This window comes from Sardina pilchardus, chromosome 12, assembly GCF_963854185.1.
Source record: "Sardina pilchardus chromosome 12, fSarPil1.1, whole genome shotgun sequence".
In the NCBI taxonomy this organism is placed as follows: Eukaryota; Metazoa; Chordata; class Actinopteri; order Clupeiformes; family Clupeidae; genus Sardina; species Sardina pilchardus.
The window spans coordinates 26,316,638-26,335,457 of record NC_085005.1 but is presented as its reverse complement, the minus strand read 5'-3'; the positions used below and the strand labels follow the sequence as shown (position 1 = coordinate 26,335,457).

At 43.6% G+C, this 18,820-nt stretch overlaps 1 protein-coding gene across 1 annotated transcript; it reads right to left on the bottom strand.

Annotated features, from left to right (window-relative positions):
* Positions 1–1,312: 1,312 nt before the first annotated feature.
* fermt1 (FERM domain containing kindlin 1) lies at positions 1,313–16,233 on the bottom strand. The gene is made up of 15 exons (XM_062551213.1): positions 15,904–16,233; positions 14,048–14,210; positions 11,677–11,910; positions 10,281–10,424; positions 8,973–9,138; positions 8,281–8,383; positions 8,023–8,130; positions 6,352–6,486; positions 6,107–6,156; positions 5,077–5,201; positions 4,309–4,415; positions 3,941–4,165; positions 3,609–3,733; positions 2,631–2,772; positions 1,313–2,086 (listed from the first exon to the last, which is right to left on the bottom strand). The coding sequence occupies exons 2-15, from the start codon at positions 14,196–14,198 to the stop codon at positions 1,913–1,915; spliced, it is 1,989 nt and encodes a 662-aa protein (XP_062407197.1). The 5' UTR covers positions 14,199–14,210; positions 15,904–16,233; the 3' UTR covers positions 1,313–1,912.
* Between the last annotated feature and the right edge of the window lie 2,587 nt (positions 16,234–18,820).

Here is an 18,820-nt window from a genome sequence, read left to right as displayed (position 1 = left end):
GTTTCCGCGTTGGACTTATGCCATGGCGGCCATATAGCAGGCTACTAGCTGCTGTGCATTATTCACAATGTGTGTCAGTGTTTGTGTGTGTCTATGTTCAGGACAGGTGCCAGCCAAAGCCATTGCTTTGGTGCCAGCCAGTGTGTGTGTGTGTGTGTGTGTGTGTGTGTGTGTCCGCGCATCACGCACGTGTCTGTAAACTTGTGTGCATAGCCGGTGTTCCTGTGTGTGTATTAATGTAAAAAGGTTGTACATTAGATGCACGTGCCCACATCCAGAAGAAGTGGTCTAAGCAACAAATTAAAATGTGTCAGTTGCACATCCTTTGGAACGAAATTGCAGAGTTTGGAGTGCATTCAGATTGATTCAGTATGCATTCACAATATTGACTCGTGCATGTCTTCAGATAGTGAAATATGTCAATTGCAGCACCCCATGCAAGCAATTTTCCAAAGTATAACCTTATTCTATAGATTGGGGTAGCAGTGCAGCATGTCAAATTTAGTTTGAACTGTTATAACCTTTGCACCACAAGATATTGGCACAACATCAATTTCGCTGCTGCATTTTTTTAAGTGAGCCAAATCAAATTGAGAGGTGGGCAAAAGTGTAAATTTACCAAAACAATGGCACAAGACAGCGTCGGAAATGCACTTAGCTGCTGATCGAACAGGCAGCAAAACTTCCTTACCAGCACCAAGAACTCTGGAGAGACGGATGCAGTGTGTGAAATGGTAGCCTGGTGAATTAATGGAGGAATATGAGTTTCTAAAAGTGTCAAAATTGATTTAACTTGAGAGGGAAATGTTTGCTGACTGATGAAGTGGCAGTCACTTAGTGTGGAGATGCACATGGTGACAGGGAAACTGATTACAGTTACTTTAACAGATCACGCTATTAACCGTTTTCATGTTAGCTGGGATCACAAGATGGTAGCATTTCAGTAGCAAGTCCTCAAATGGAGCTGAGACACATGTTAATCACCTGAAAAAGAAAAACGCTCAACGTGCTAGACAAAGTACAAATAATAATGATAATAATATTATTAATAATAATCATTCCAAAAACAATAGGGCCTTGCATGTTGCTCAGGCCCTTGTGAATAAATTTGCCAGAATCTGTGACCCAGCACAACAGTGGAGCTGAACCATAACAATCCCCCTGGAGAAAACAGCATCTTGTTGAACTTGAATTTAGGCTACATAAGGCAGGTGCTGTCCTTCCAGAGAAGTCTCACTTCATTCAGCATGAGCACAGTTAGGACCCAAAGAGTTTAAAATCATCACACACCAGCCTGTACTTTTTTTTTTTCTATTTGCATTTATTGTAAACAGCAGCAACGGTCCACTTTATTCACTTATAAAAATGTTAAAGAAAGCCTACTATGACAAGATAAAAAGGCCTTCAAACCTTTTAAACACATACTGTATAAACTTATATTTAAAAAAAAAACTCAAATGAAAGTTATTTCAAAGGCAGAGGAATGAAATCCTCAATTCTTCCATGTCAGACAGGTCTAGTTTTAGATCTAGTTTCCATACCTTACCAGATTGTCCTGATTTTGCCTGTGGAACCGGGTCTCAAAGGCTACATCCACACTATTTCCCTATTTCGTTTCTCTATCGTTCTCTACACAGCATGTTTTCAGCTTACTAATCTTGTCTGCATGGGACACCTAGGCTGTATAGGAAGAAGTCCTCAAAAAAAGTCACCTCGCATCCACTTAGGCAATTATACTTGAAAACTAAGTTATCAAACTGATTTTGACACTGAAGCTCACTTACATGTCACATGCATGTTAGGACGCGGCGTGACGCTGGTGTAGCTTGTTCTAGAGCTCTCTCTTCTTTGCAATCTTGGACTCAGATTTAACACAATGAAACACAATAATGAAATAAAATGGCCACTCCAGTCACTCCTGGCCACCGGTGAGTTTGTGGAAGAGATCTTCGTCCAGCGACTCGTTCTGGTCCTTGGAGCGGGTGGAGAGAAAGATGTAGCCACCGATGTACTCGTGCACTACCTTGCAGTCACAGCTTATGCAAGAGAAGGCCAGAGACACGTTCTGGTCGAAGTCAATGGTGACCTGGAACAGGACAGGAACAGTAAAGGCATGTCCACACCAAGAACTACAGTAAGCAGCTTAGAAGTTCTAGAGGAGTGGTTCTCAAACTTTTCACAATGAGTACCACCTCAGAGAACAATTGACTCTCCAAGTACCACCATTATGACCAGCATTAAAAATACAGTAGCGTAGGCCAATAATATATTTTACATTGTACATACTGTTTTGCATTGTTTTGTTAAGTTCTTTTCAAGAAAGATGAAAACTAGTTGATATTTTTAAAAACAATTTTTCATTAGATATGTTTTTATATCATTTGAAGTGATTACGGTATTTATTAAATAAAACATCTTGGAGTACCACAACAGTCAGTCCGCGTACTACCAGTGGTACCCGTACCACAGTTTGAGAACCACTGTTCTAGAGGAACACAGTTGACTCTTTATCCCACAAAAACACTTCAGGACAGTGGTCACACACCCCTCCAAACGCGCTTTTCTGTCGCATGTCTTTACACAAATTTCATATTGTGAACTAGTGAAATGTGTGTTGGTGTGATCGTCACCTGTCTGATCTCCCAGTTAACGTTCCACTGTTTCATGTTCGAGAAGCGCCAGGTGGTCACGGGCAGACTTGTCGACATGTCTATCCGGATCAGCCGGTTGTAGGAGATGCCCAGGACCTCATCCTTCCTGCTTCCTCTGAACCTGTGATCAACATAACGATGTTAGCACAGTGCATGAATGGTCTAATCATGATACATACTAGTCTGGCTATTCACCTTACTAAACCCAATCTGTTAAGATTGAACATTAGTATGGGGAGGCTGCACTTTGTTTCTACTGCACAAGAGGCAACGTGATCAATGGGCATCGTTCAAATGACTCCATACGCTTGGATAGTCCTTCAACCAATCAGACCAACGATCCGGTGCATCTTTTGGATAAGCTAGTTTCTGATTGGAGCCAAAGGTCCTGGCAGGGAACAGAGGAGATAGATATGCAGGTTACCAGCCTGAGCTTCAGGCGAAATCCAAATTCACCGGAAGTTCAGGCAGGGTTCACCAAGCCTAGATGCATACAGATCTGTATTTAGGATGTGAGGTCAGGATAGCCTAGAAATCTAGACGCCACTAGTGCTGCTGGGGTAGTCTAGCAACTCTCTGTTGACTTTGGAGCTGGCCAGTTTCAACGAGGGCCGGGCCAATCACATCGTGTATAGAGTCGGTAGGTGGGTTTAACTGCTACTTGAAAACAAGATGATAATTCCTTTAGCGCTATCATATTGTGTGGAGAGGGAATTTGAAAGACAACAGTTTATCCCACGCCTCCAATTCAGCCTGGCTGCTATAGTGAGTTCCTAGACCCTACATCTTGATGTGGGTCTAGCTCGTTAGCCTAAGGTCAGGATTCATTTTAACAAGAGTTCCCTGGCTTTAGCCCTTAAGAGTATCTCCATGGCTTTGCAGCTCAGTAAGCACTGATAGCTGTACAGCATCACTGTACTATCAGCTGTTTCAGTATATGACTCTGACTGCCGCTACCTGACGACGTAGTACTTGATGCCAAACTCAGGTAGGGACTGCCAGGCTTCGATGAAACGCATCTTTGCATCCATGAGGGACATCTTGGACACGTTCTGGTGGGCTTCCAAAATCCTTGTGGTCAGCTTGATTCAATGAGAACACAAAACAGCAACAGCTGACTATTAGTAAATAGGCAAGTCTATAGATAATTTCATGTCATTTGCAGGCTCAGTTACATTTCACTGTCTTCCTTTAATGCTTTAACAAATTAACTGTTTCAATAAATACAAATATTCCCAGCATGAAATTCCCTCACTATCTAGTCTAGTCTCTCCAGCTCTGTTCCTCACCTGTTTGGATTTGTATTTCTTGACATAGCGCGGCGACACAAAGCTCTCTGAGTTCATGTCCATGGAGTCAGGGTCAGGACTGGTTTGGCCAGAAGGTGGCGCCAGACTCTTCATCTGCAGGAAAGACTGAATGTTCTTGACCTCCGTGCGGTACGAGCTGTAGGCCATCGTCTTCCCCTTCGAGGCCAAGATGCAGGCAGCCTTCCACTTGGCATACTGCGTCTCCTACAGTTAAGGAGACCGAATATCAACAAGTGGTAACAGGTGTACTTCACCCGGAGAGAGAGCTGGCCAAAGAAGAAAGCAAGAGAAAGAGAGAGAGAGAGAGAGAGAGAGAGAGAGAGAGAGAGAGAGAGAGAGAAACTCACATCTTCACAGCGGATGTAGATCTCGTTCATGCCATCAGCCACAGGGATCATCAGCTTGATGCCAAACTTCTTGTCCGTCACATTTACGTCTGGCACCACCTCACAGCCTAGCACAAGTCACCGGGCAGTCGTAAGGATGGGCACAGATCAGCAGGCAGTCATAAGGATGGGCACAAATCAGTGGGCACTGGGCAGTCATAAGGATGGGCACAGATCAGCGTGCAGTCATAAGGATGGGCACAGATCAGCGAGCAGTTATGAGGATGGGCACAGATCAGCGAGGAGTTAAGACTAGGATGGGCACAGATCAGCAGGCACTTATGAGGATGGACACAAGTCCCCGGGCAGTCATGAGGATGGGCACAAGTCACCGGGCAGTCATAAGGATGGGCACAGATCAGCGAGCAGTCATAAGGATGGGCACAGATCAGCGAGCAGTCATGAGGATGGGCACAGATCAGCGAGCAGTCATAAGGATGGGCACAGATCAGCGAGCAGTTATGAGGATGGGCACAGATCAGCGAGCAGTTATGAGGATGGGCACAAATAAGTGGGCAGTTATGAGCAAAGAAGCATGAGGCTCAAACTCAAGAACACTAAGCAATGTGCACCTCATCGTTAGAGTTTATATGTATAACATCATCATGCATAGTAACGAGAGTGATATTTGTTTATACATGTAGCTATCATTACAGTTAACGCTCTTGGTGTGAATGGGCCTTTACTGTGACAGTGTACTGTATATGAGTGTGTGATGTGCAGCCTCACCCCTCAGATGGAGCTGTTCTATGGGTTCACCATTGGCCGACTCTTTGTTCTTGTAGTAGGAGATGGTAGTGTCCCTAAAAACGAACCAGTAGTCCTTATAAGGCTTCAGCGTCAGACGTTTGGGCCTGCAATGTAGGGGAGAGAGACAGACTGTGTATCTGAGAAGAACACTCTAGGACACCAGCCTACAGTACATGGCCACCTCAGGACACAGTAATGAGTTACTAGACAGAGCTAACATGGGAGTTTAGTTTAGTTTATTAGTTTATTTGACAGGGGCCATGTACAGAACAATTCCTGTACCAGAGTTAGCTATACAGCTAATTTACATCTGTGGTCCCTGTGGTTTAGATAAATAGTGCTACAAACAACATAGACTGAATTATCTGTGAATCACACGTCACTAGTACTGTGAATAATAAGCAAAACCTAAATGGACTGCACTGATATCACACTTAAAGCATTAAAAGTGCTTAACAGATTAATGCCTCACATATTTACCTATTCACACACACTCACAAACACCAGTGTTAATGGTGAAGGTTGATACCAAAGATTCTAGAACAGAGCAAGATGGATCAGTTGCGTCAAAAGAATGAAGTACGGTACAGGACGCCATTTCGGTAAGCTCAGCAACATTTCTGACACAGTTCCAATCATATAAACCCACTTCAACAGCTGTTTTTGCCGTTGCCAGCTGTTTTTTGTTTTGTTTTGTTACTCGGTAATGATCTGGCCGTGTGAAAGGCACGATTTATTACTTTTCGGCTTACCAAAATGGCGCCCATGGAGCGTTAAAATGTACTTCAAAAAATCCAACGTATTCTCCGGCCAGTGATCCATCTTGCTCTGTTCTAGAATATTTGGTTGATACAGTATGCAAGATGCCATCCTGCACAATGGATGTGTAAAGATTGAGTGTTGTGCTCAAGGACAAGGCAGGAGAAGTCGGGATCGTAAGAGTGACGTTACGTTCCTACCTCCTATAGGTAGCTCCTGAGCCACAGTAAGCACAAGGTATTTCCCTCACCTGAAGAGCTTTAGGTTGTCTTCTAGTTTGGGGATATCTGTGATGTCCTCCTGGAAAGCAAAGCAATATCAACGACCAAAGTGTATTTGAAGGTAGTATTTGTATGTGTGTGTGTGTGTGTGTGTGTGTGTGTGTGTGTGTGTGTGTGTGTGTGTGTGTGTGTGTGTGTGTGTGTGTGTGTGTGTGTGTGTGTGTGTGTGTGTGTGTGTGTGTGTGTGTGAGTGTGTGTGTATCTGTGTGCACACCAGTAAACTGTCAGCAGTGCCCCCCTCCAGGGTCATCTCCAGGTTAGACAGAGCTGCCTCCACCTCGTCGATATCCCCCTCGTCCGAGCGGTTGTTCTGGTCCGATGACATGCTGGTCAGCTTGCAGATGTGGTACTGAAGGGACAGAATAAGAAGATGGAGCTCATCTGGAACTACAGCCACAATAGTCTCCAGGACGCTGGTTTCACTGTAAACCAAAGATTCTAGAACAGAGCAAGATGGATCACTGGCCGGAGAATACGTTGGATTTTTTGAAGTACATTCTAACGCTCCATGGGCGCCATTTTGGTAAGCCGAAAAGTAATAAATCGTGCCTTTCACACGGCCAGATCATTACCGAGTAACAAAACAAAACAAAAAACAGCTGGCAACGGCAAAAACAGCTGTTGAGGTGGGTTTATATGATTGGAACTGTGTCAGAAATGTTGCTGAGCTTACCAAAATGGCGCCCTGTACCGTACTTCATTCTTTTGACGCAACTGATCCATCTTGCTCTGTTCTAGAATCTTTGCTGTAAACTAAGCCTTCATGAGGTGTCGTGGGCCTAACTTAACGAAACATCGGTGAATGAGGGTGCTCACTTGATAACTCCAATGACATGCTGAATTGTGGGTAGCGAGAAAGCCATCATTCAACCCGGAATAAGTCAAATAACCATTCCAATGACTCCGAAGCTGATCAGTTAAGGTAAATTAAGCTAAAAACTTGCATAGTTCACCTTTAAAAGATGTGATGTAATGAACAAATGCTAGAATTTGGCAGTGAGAGAATGAGAGAATGAGAGAATAAGTCCTCTATTTATCCTGCAGTTAAGATCAAACCGTATAATCTCCCTTTGGGGATGAATGAATGAATCAGCCAACGAATCAATCAATCAATCAATCAATCAATCAATCAACCAATGTATCTATCTATCTATCTATCTATCTATCCATCCATCCATCCATCCATACCACCATAAAATTGATGGTATATCATGCATGGCCAGTGAGGCCAGCATAGTGTGATGTGTTGGCACTGAACCAGTGAGGACAAAGGCACAGGATCTGCTTTCTCTCTGACTGCAATGCAATGCAGGTGCTGGAGCTTGGGGCCGGTGGAAGCACCAGGGGGGTGCGTCAGAACTGGAGTGAGCAGGAGCAGAGCCTTTTCATGCTCCTCTGGGGGAGAAATACAACCCCCTACCACGCTATAGTACACCGTCTCTACAGTCAGCAGTCACACGCACACACACACACACACACACACACACACACACACACACACACACACGCACACACACACACACACACACACATACACACACACACACACACATACATACGCACGCACACACACACACGTACACACACACACACACACACGCACACACACACACACACACACATGCACACACACACACACACATACATACGCACGCACACACACACACGCACACACACACACACACACATAAATACGCGCGCACACACACACACACACACACACACACACACACACACACACACACAGCACTACACCACCCCTTCAGCACCGCTTCACTAAACCACCGATCACACATACCACACACATAAACACTATACCCCCCTCAGCAATCACACACACACACACACACACACACACACACACACACACACACACTGAGTGTACCTGCAATGACGCAAACATGAGCATCTCTTCCTCAGTGCAGTCAATCTCCTCCAGTAGGATAGACCAGCGGGCCTGCTCATAGAGCTGTGTGATACGACCTGCATCATACTGGACACACACACACACACACACACACACAGAGGCAGACAGACAGATATCAGCCAAATATGGATTAAATAATGATTGCAATGAATGAATCTTGGCTAATGAGTGAATCGTTTAGGTTTCAGACGTGGGTTAAAGTTCATGACCTCTCACCTTTGGGTTGAGGTCAAAGAAGCAGTGGTACTTAAAGCGCAGCTGCAGCCGATCATGCTCCTGGATGCCTTGCTCCATCAGAGAGCGCGACGAGTCCAGCCAGCTGTTCCGTTTACACACACACACACACACACACACACACACACACACACACACACACACACACACACGATACATTAGCACATACAGTATGTACACAAATGCATACAAATGCTTACTTTCATGATTGCACACACACACACACACACACACACACACACACATACAGAAATACACACATATTGCAGTATTATGTATAGTGCTTTATTAAGGCATCCGAAATGCTTTTCAGGGAAGGAATATCACTAACCACCACTAATGTGTAGCACCCGCCTGGGTGATGCGATGCATGGCGGCCATTATAGCCAGAATGGAGATGAAGGCCATGAATTAGCCAATTACTGTACACTGGCTGGATGGTTAGAGGGCCAGATTGAATGAGCCAGTTATACACACACCTTTGTACAAGAGGAATCCACCAATTTGTGGTATGTACAGTCACCCATACATTTAGCTATACCCCCTCCCATGATAACTTCCTACAACTTCCTAACTTTCCTCCAAAACGTAATGCTGTTGTTTCACTTCTAAATTGGGTGAGGAAAAATTAGATTCTTCTTTGTTTGAGCCCAACACTTCTGTCCAGGCCTTACCCAGCATTGATGATAGCTTTATCCTCCAGGTCCAAAGGCTGGAACATCTTAGCGAGCTCATCGGGGGGAAGGTTCAGCTGGCATTTGGCCAGAGGGTTCTTCGGATTGTAGTGGAACCCATTCTCTGTCTGGAACGTCATGCTCGTGCTGTAGAATCCGGGGCTTCCTGGAGAAGGAACACATAGCCAAACAATTCTACAAGATGACTCTACACACACACACACACAGAGCATCGCTGGGAGAAGAAGGTAAGATTTTACAAGACAGCGTCTATTTCCCCTGCGCTCAGTGTTTCTCTCTGTCAGTTGCATTAAAGGAAAATTGCAGTCTAAAAACAACCTACGGTCTATGTTTGGATGATAATCACTATAAACTTTTTATTTGTTGGGGACCAAAATTACATTAGTCAGAGTGGTTTTGAGTAATATGACAAGGAATATGCATTTGCAAGGAAATAACGTATAGCATAGCCTTGAGGGCAATCTCACCAAAGCAAGTCACTAGTACCTTAAGCCACTGACTGGGCTCAAAATATCATTACACTTCTATGCTATTGTGGACGGGCTCCCAGCCGGTACACAAAACAAAGTACCTTTGAAAGTGGAAAGACGTGGTGATCACTGATCTTACCCACAAGGCTATGCTACGCTTCTCCTTTAAACTGCAGTGTATACCACTCTTGTGGTGTCCAGTCAGTGTCTGAGGTGAGTGTGTGTTATAAGTGTCGGCCTCCAGAGCTATCAGCAGCAGCCAGGGGGTGGAAAGCCATTACAAAGTGATGCATCAGCACTGCTGTTCCTTGGGGGTATTATTTTCAGATTTATCGTTCTTGGATCAGGATACTCATTCATACACACACACGCACAAGCACGCGCGCGCACACACACACACACACACATACACACACACACACACACACACACACACACACATATACACACACACACACACACACACACACACACACACACACACACACAGACAACGAGAAAACAACATAAACATAGCAGCAACAATATACTGTAATTACTCTCTGGTGAGGAACTGCTTGAAGAGAGAGAGAGAGAGAGAGAGAGAGAGAGAGAGAGAGAGAGAGAGAGAGAGAGAGAGAGAGAGACAGAGACAGAGAGAATGTGAGGTAAACTTGCAGTATAACCTCAGAGAGAGCGAATGCCTGAGGGGCAGTCCTTTTACACGTGATGGCCTCCTCATCTCAAACCTTAGCGCTGATGGGAGACAAGGGTAGATCATAAACTTGACTGACCCTCCAGCCTCAGCTGTTCACCTGAGTATAGTGTCTTCTCTTACCTGAGACTCCAGTTGTGGTAATGTCCAGAATGTCCTTGGTCAGCATCTCGTCCACCTGCCACTCTGCGCTCTTGTCTTTTTTCTTCTTCTTCTTGGGGTCGTCTGGCGGTTTGAGCAGAGACAGCTCCTCCGATCTCCTGATGCCTACAGTCCAGTCATGAAAACAACGAAACTTCACCTCAGGCATGGGTTGCTTCTCCCTATGTTTTTAACTTTATATAATAAATTAGCCAGTTAAATAATGGGTTTTTATATATTTTTGGTATATATATTTTATATAAGTGCCTTCGATCTCCTTTTTTTCTATTTCCACCTCAGGCATGTTGTGAACAAGGTAAAGCCTGATCACGGTAATTTCCCTACTATTAGCCGCGGCTTATAGGCCTACATTGATTTTGCAACATTTTTCAGCTATGAGTTTAATACAGTTAAAATGGTATTAATATGGTTTTGTTTCTTTTAATTTGCATAAAACACTGCTTTGCAGCTTACACACAATATGGCTTATACACGGGAAATTACTGTATGAGCTAGCCTATACATGTGTAAACACACATGTAGTCGTAGGGATTCTGGATGTAAACAGATCACCAGTGGCCAGTGTCATGGCAACTAGGCTCGGGAATAACTTAGGTGTCATAATCTTAAAGGGATAATCCGGAGTGAAATGCACTTTAGATCAATTTTTCGGACTATTGGGAGTAGCCTACATACGTTGAGTTGACACCAAAATCATGTCATTCGGATGTATTTTGAGAAAGTTCGAGCTCACCGTTTTTAGCCAAAACTCGTTAGCCTGGAAGTGACGCGGGCATGTCTTTCGCCGCTACAAAACGCTATTTTTATACCTCTTCTACTGTTCCAAACCACACTACACTTACGTGGTAGTGAGTAGAGGGTCCCTAAAGCCAAACCGAAGTATCCCCACGTCTTTATGTGGTCGGATAGAGAGTCCAGAATAAATTTAATCGAGTCAGTACCTTTCCGGAAATGTCGCAGCTGCAGCTAGCAACGTTTTAACAACACTTTATTAACATTTCCGGAAAGGTACGGACTCGATTAAATTCATTCTGGACTCTCTATCCGACTAGTAGTCCGAAAAATTGATCCAAAGTGCATTTCACTCCGGATTATCCCTTTAAGTCTCTCCTAAAAACTCACTTTCACCACTGACCCTTTCCTGACTTTCAGAATGCCACGCATAGACTTAATTGTTTATAGTTGTTTATTTTTTAAACCAGATGATTGAATATCTATGTCTGTTTTATTTTGCCTTTGTAAAGCACTTTGTTACTTGGTTTGATAAAAAAAAGTGCCCTGTAAATGATTATTAGTAATAGTACTATTATACTACCACTGCTACTGCTACATTATCCCCCTGTGCAGTTGGACTCACTGAGTATCCTGCAGATCTCGGCCACGGTCTTGAAGACCACGCTGGAGAAGCTGACGCTGAGGCGCACGGTGCGCATGCTGGGCAGCTGCAGGCACAGGGGCTTGTGCTGCGGCGTGTAGTGCAGGTCGGCGTCCGCCTGGATCCCGTACTTGTCCAGCGTCCAGTGGGTCTTCAGCAGCCAGCAGCTCTTCTGCTCCCACCACAGCGCGTGGTCTGACCAGTCCTGAGGCGCTTCTGCACGGGGGGGGGGTGTAAACACACACGGGTTGAAGCATACACACACACACACACACACACACATACTGTACGATACACACACGCACAAACACACATACAGTACACACACACACACACACACACACACACGCACACACGCGCACACACACACACGCACACACGCACACACACACACACACACACACACACACACACACACACACACACACACACATAATACTTTTACAGCTCAGTGTGAGCCACTAAATTTGTTTCCAACTTAGGGACTGTGTACAAACACCAATGTGTAATCAACATTGAACGGACATCTAGAAGACCATGAGGAGTAACCTAATAAACACTGAATCTGACAAAAGGTGTGTGGTATTAAAGTCATGGACTGGACCTCTAAATCCAGTTTACTCTGTCTACAAATAGAAATGGGAAGACTGAGTACATTTGATGTTCTTAGGCCTCAAAGTTTGAAAGAACTTAAAACTTGAAACCTGAGAGAATGAAACAGACACACACACACACACACACACACACACACACACACACACATACCCAGCACACACACACACACACACACACCCCTAACATATCCGATTACGGTAAAATAAAAACACATCCAAGTCCAGACAGGTATGACATCAACCTGAGGAATCAAAACTATGAGTCACTCGTATTTCAGGAGATTAGGGGGTGTGTCCAGCTGCTGTCTCTGTACCTGACCACAGATGACCAGTCTACCTGTGTGATGATGTTAGAGTGAGTCATATGTACAGTACATTCACTGGGCCTCACACCAGGAAGTGTGGTGAATTATGATGAGAAAACACACAAACACACACACACACACACACACACACACACACACACACACACACACACACACACACACACACACACACACACACACACACACACATACACACACACACACACAACATTGTATAACATACAATGTCTGTAACATAATGTACAGACAAAGTTTTTGCGTGCTTGTTTTCACGAATACACAAACAAACCAGTATGATCATATGTCAGTAAAGAGTGTTTGGTACGCTTTGGACAAAGGCGTCTGCTAAGTATCATAACCGTAAACGTAATTTGATTGGTTGACCATGCGAGTAGTCTTTCTTTGAAGCAGGCATGTGTTGTGAACTTTGACCCTTAGAGCCAGCGGTAAGAAAGAGCTAAGAACAATTAACCACAGCAAATAAGGGAGTGGTAAAATCTCTCTCTCTCTCTCTCCCTCACTCTCACACGCACACACATATACACATAAGCCAGCTGCTTGAAAGGAAAGACACTTGTGCTAGACAGTAGGGATTTGAATTACAGTGCAGAATATCTCATGAATAGATTCTATCACAATACTTTACCCACATACAGTACTGTAAGTGACACATGATAGCCTACATGATGAACGACGATAATACTGTATCACAATACAGCAATTCTGCAATTCTCACTATGCTGCAAAAGATTCACAACTGTAACAACTGTTATGAAATGCAGTGAATAAATACAGAACTTTAGCTTTTGCACAGCCATCATGATGTATTGTAGGCAAATCTTTTGCAGCATAGTGAGAATTGCAGAATTGCTGTATTGTGATACATTCTTTACCTTCTCTTTTATATTTCTATGTTTAGAAATATAAAAGTATATTTTCAGAGCTTTTTGTGACTTTTAATGATAGTAACAGTGGAGAGTGACAGGAACTGAATGGGAGAGAGAAGGGTTGAGATCTGGAAAGGACCACGGGGCGGGAATCGAATCCAGGTCGCCGGCATACGGTGCAGATGCCCCAGCCGGTTGCGCCACAACAGGGGCCACTCTTTACCTTCTATCACACAACAGTGATCCTCCAGAATGGTGGACCCTGTGTCACAATCAGTTGAACATGTGTGGTGTAAGCAACTTACTTTAAGGTGTAAGAACATCAAATGTACCCAGTCTTCCCATTTCTGTTTGTAGTCCCAGTAAACTGGATTAAGAGGTTCAGCCCATGACTCTAATACCACACAGCAACTCAGTGGTTACTAGACTACTCCACATGGTCCCCTAGATGTTCGTTCAATGTTGATTACACATTGTATTGATGTTTGTCTCTAAATGGGAAACAAAGTGGTGCTAGGCTACTCACTGATCTTCTCCACCAGCTTCAGCATGAGGCCCCCGATGTGTAGGGTCCCCTCCACCCTCATCTTGAACTTCATGCTCTCCTCCAGACCGTGCTGATCCACCACCACCGTCAACTCCCACGAGTTGTGGCCCATCTCCGCAGCCTTGATCATGGCTGCCCGCTCCTGCACGAGGAAACGAGAGTGTGAAATGAGTGACCAGATGAATCTGAGGGCTGATCTGGTGAGTGAGGACTGAGAAAATTCCAAGAAGATTGGATTGGATAGCTTGGATTGTTGTATGTGACTTGTGCTTCTGGGCATGTGTGTGTGCCTGTGAAGTTGATGAAGGGATGACATATATTTAAAACACCATAATATTGCTGTATGTTGCGTGCATGTGTGTGTGTGAGTGTGTATCTGTCTGTTTCTTTTGAGCAGACTCTCAGACAAAAAAATAAAGCTAATGCACTTTGAAACAACCCCCTTAATTTGGTCAGATTAAGGGCCTGATTTACAAAATAAGGGCCCCTTAATTTAAATAAATAGTTGTTTAGTATGTTTCAAGGGTAATTTAAGGCAACTTTGAGTACATCACATTTCGTAGTGATGGCAATAGGCCTATAGACATTTCTGAGGCGTATGGGAACCCCTATAACATTTTCAACTTCTGCTTGTATCTAGGCCTACTGCTAAAATACCATTGTATATCAACCTTGAAGGCTGCGTTAAACAACACCGCAATCGCACTGTGCTGTAATTGATAGGCCTATGTCTTGTCTCCCTTGAGCTACTACTACAATCAAAGGGAGACCCACAATAAGACAGAAAGAAAATGAGAGAGAGAGAGGGGTTGCGAAATGAGCGTATCTTGGGTATTCCGGGTTAATCCCACACATTCCGGGCGTGCCAAGACACGATCCTAAACAGCACACAGCGGGAGAAAAAATCACCTGACGAAGAAGAATATAGACTAGGCTACCTCATTCCACACCCAACTACACGTAATCACACATAACAATGACTTGGTGAAGACAAGACTCCAACCCCTGCTGTTCCACTAGTGTCTCCACTATCTCCACTATCTGCTCCTTCATTCTGCGATCTTACTCTCTCACACACTGAAGTAGTGGTAGAAGTAGGCTACCATAGCCCATATTCCACTTGACCCAATCATGAAAAGTAGGCTAAGCTTTGACTGTTAGGAACCTTCACGTCATTACACTTCTCAAAGCACACGGGCGAAATACAGCCTACAGCTCGCAGACACACCTGAGGGGGCGAATACTAGTCGACTGCGGAGGAATGCACAGCGTCCAGGCAGGAACTCTGTGATTGCTTAATGCTACTAGGAAGGTACGACGCCAACGCAGGACAGAAACGACAATAAAAGATTAGTAAACTATTGAAGAGTAATCGCATGAAGGAAAAACAGCTCAGTGTCCATAAACTTGCACCTCAACAACATCATGTAGTCTACCAATCTAAGATGCCGTATGACTGATGCCACTTTACATTATACTTGAGAGGATACAAACAGCCGAATTTAGAAAGTTTAGACAATTTCAGATGTTTTGTGGTAATCGGATAGGTCTGAAATCTGACACCTGAAATAGTCATGTGTGATCCAAACCCTATGTGCAAACTTCTTCACTGCGTTGCTCATTTAGTCGTGATAGTACAGAGAAGTGAATAAAAACAATGCACATTGCAAAATCATTCCAAATAGGCTACTTGACTGCGAGTTCACAACAGGCCCTCCAACTTCAAATAAAGTTTTGAACACCGAATCGCGCGGTTGCTTCTCATATATCAATGAAATGTAAAGTTATGGAGTTAGTTGACCACAAAACCTCAAACAGATTCAACTTCAACCTACCTGTGTATTATTAAACTCAGTATTCCCTGTATTATTTTCTTTGCTGAGGTGCGTTCAGGCTCTTCGCAACATCTGCACAGCTGCGCAGGGCGCGTCCACGCAGCTAACCCAGGTGTGGTAGGAAGCTAGGGAAGTTACCTGGCCGTGTGAAACGTCCCAGTGAAGCAGGAAACAAAGAAATTATAGCTGCAGGGGGTCAAAAACTGCCACACTACAGTAGGCTACACTGGCACGCCTAAACAAACGCGTTTGTGGAATACATGTTAAGCCGTTTTTAGCTGTTGTTTAGGTGTGTTTGTAGAGTCATGGGAGTTTCTCTTCCCTGATTTCGTCTGGTGACGAATCATGAATAACCCCGTTATTCAGTCGAGTGAATCATTGAGTAAGACTTGTGAAATGCTCCTTTTGATAATGAGTTAAAAGAGGGACACTTTTATTTTAAAGTTTTAAGGTTTTCGGTTAATCATTCATTTTTAAGATTACTATTGTTATTGTTTAATACATTTCTATGCTGTTAAAGATGCTGTTTGTTATGGTTAAACAGAACAGAAAAATAGGTTTGCTTGGGCTCACCAGTAGAGGGAGATATTGTCCAGTATTTTTTAGTGCCCTATATAGGGCACTAGTATTTTTTGTCATGAGGGTATAGAGAAGTGAGGGTAGGCCCACAACTTGGGCTGGGTGGGTAAACCCAGTCTGATCTGCCGGCAGTTTGGATTTTGCCCTAACATCTCAGACTGGAAACCTGCACATTATCTCTCCTTCTTCCTGTCCACGTTTGCTGGGTCCAATCAGCTTATCCAAAAGGCGCACCCAGATTGTTGGTCTGATTGGTTGACTATCCAAATGCATAGTCTTTTGTGCAGTAGAAATCAAGCGCAGACTCCCCAGACTAGTGTTCAGTCTTAAAAGGTTGCACACTATGGTGATAGCCAGAGGACATATAACTCATTGTTTTTTGGAATACTTCAAAGCCAGATTCAAAACAGTGATTCTTGAAGCAAAATTGCTGAAACTACTATCATTTGTAACCAATCCAATTTGCCAAAATAAAAGCACATTCACTGATTTAACGCTTAGTTTATCACAAGTTGTGAAACTTACACAACTAACTGTTCATACTCTGTTTGCAATTTTGTTACACAAATACATCTGCTCTGTTCCACACAGTAGCCTGCTGATTCACCAACAATTTAATTGTTTTTCTAAAAGAACGCTAAAGAGTATATTCTGGTGTGCGGACTTATCATTCTTTTATGACCACCAGCCACACACACCTGCATGTCTCTTCTGCAAGCAATGAAAGAGGTATGCAGAGACACTGAGGTGTGATCAGTTCAAGGGTGGATATGGCACACAGGTGAAAAAGTCCAGCTTCAGAAAGTAAAAATCCAACCATGTATTGGTTCTACCTGTGACTTAACGCATGTGATTACACTAATTAGCTGCTCTACCTAGCTGAAGAGTTGTGCAAATTAGAATCAGCTGTTGAAATGAATGGTTGGCACAGATGTGGTAAGACCTTTACTTTCTGAAGCTGGACTTTTCCACCTCTAGATATGGCACACAAGGTGATATTTTCTCCATTGCTTAGCTTGGGACAACATTGCATTATTGCATTGTATGATGCCAGATTCCAATTGTAGATGAGATTTGTTAACCTGCCACCCCATCCATTGCTATAGGCGTGTATATATACATATTTTTATGTATTTACATTTACATTTTCTAGTTAGTTTTTGTTTCATTTTTGTTTTGCTTGCATTACAGTAACATACAGCAGGCTATACTGATTACTTGCAATAGTAAAACAGATATTGTAAAAATGACAGTGTTTATCAAGCAAATCAGTTTGTTGTTACTGACTTAGAATGACTTAGAAGAATAATTCAAATGGTGCCTTTGAGTAGGCTATCATGTTGTTGCAAGAATGAATTTATGTCAATTGCAGAGTTTCACTTCCACATGGACGTCAGTTGAACTCTGAGTTTCTCAGACCAGTGTAGGCCTACATGCTTTGTCCCATATGAACCGATTTTCAAAAAGGTACAAATCTTTTTGCCAATTTCAATACTCCACAGGCCTTGATGACATGCTATTGTGAACCCCGTTAGAGATACAACCAGAAGAGTTTTGTAAGAATGTACTTTTGCAAGGCATTTATGATATTTTGCTGGTTTGGTATACTGTAAGGTTCTCTGGTTAGTAAGGTTTCAAAAAAGCAACCTGTAATGCATTAATGCAAGACCTAAAGTTAATTCTGACACTTGTATAGTACACTTATAATTCCATGTGCAAATGATGAAGCTCTTCAAACTGTATGTGTTATTGCATTGTTCATCACCAAGGAAAGAAAATGAACACACACACACACACACACACACACACACACACACACACACACACACACACAACAACAACAACAACAATATGGAATCAGGACACCTGTGAGTTTAATATGCACCAAGCATGAAACAAATCTGCAAAATCTAGGAATGGTAGAGGTAAGACCATTGACAATTGACACAGCCATTCCAGGTGGTGGCGCTACGCCAGACATGCATTTTAGGAGTTGATATGATCATTACCACACTATTAGCTTGTGAAGTCCAACTTTGTTGTCCATGGGAACCACCCCAAACACACGAAGTACGACAGAGGAATGTGCACCTGGGGTGTTCGGGCCTGGTGACAACGTGTATTGCCAGTGCCAGCATGTTTGCCAAATCTGATTTCGTCTCTGCCTCGCGCACGGTCACGGTAGGTGGAGCAGAGAACTCTCGAGCGCTGCTAAACTGCCAGCCAATCCGACGTCAGCTCCTGGAGTCTACAGAATGAAGGTGAACTAACCAACAGAATGATGAACAGGCACCTCTCAGCAGGACTGCAGACAATCAGTTCTCCGTGAGGCCGGTCG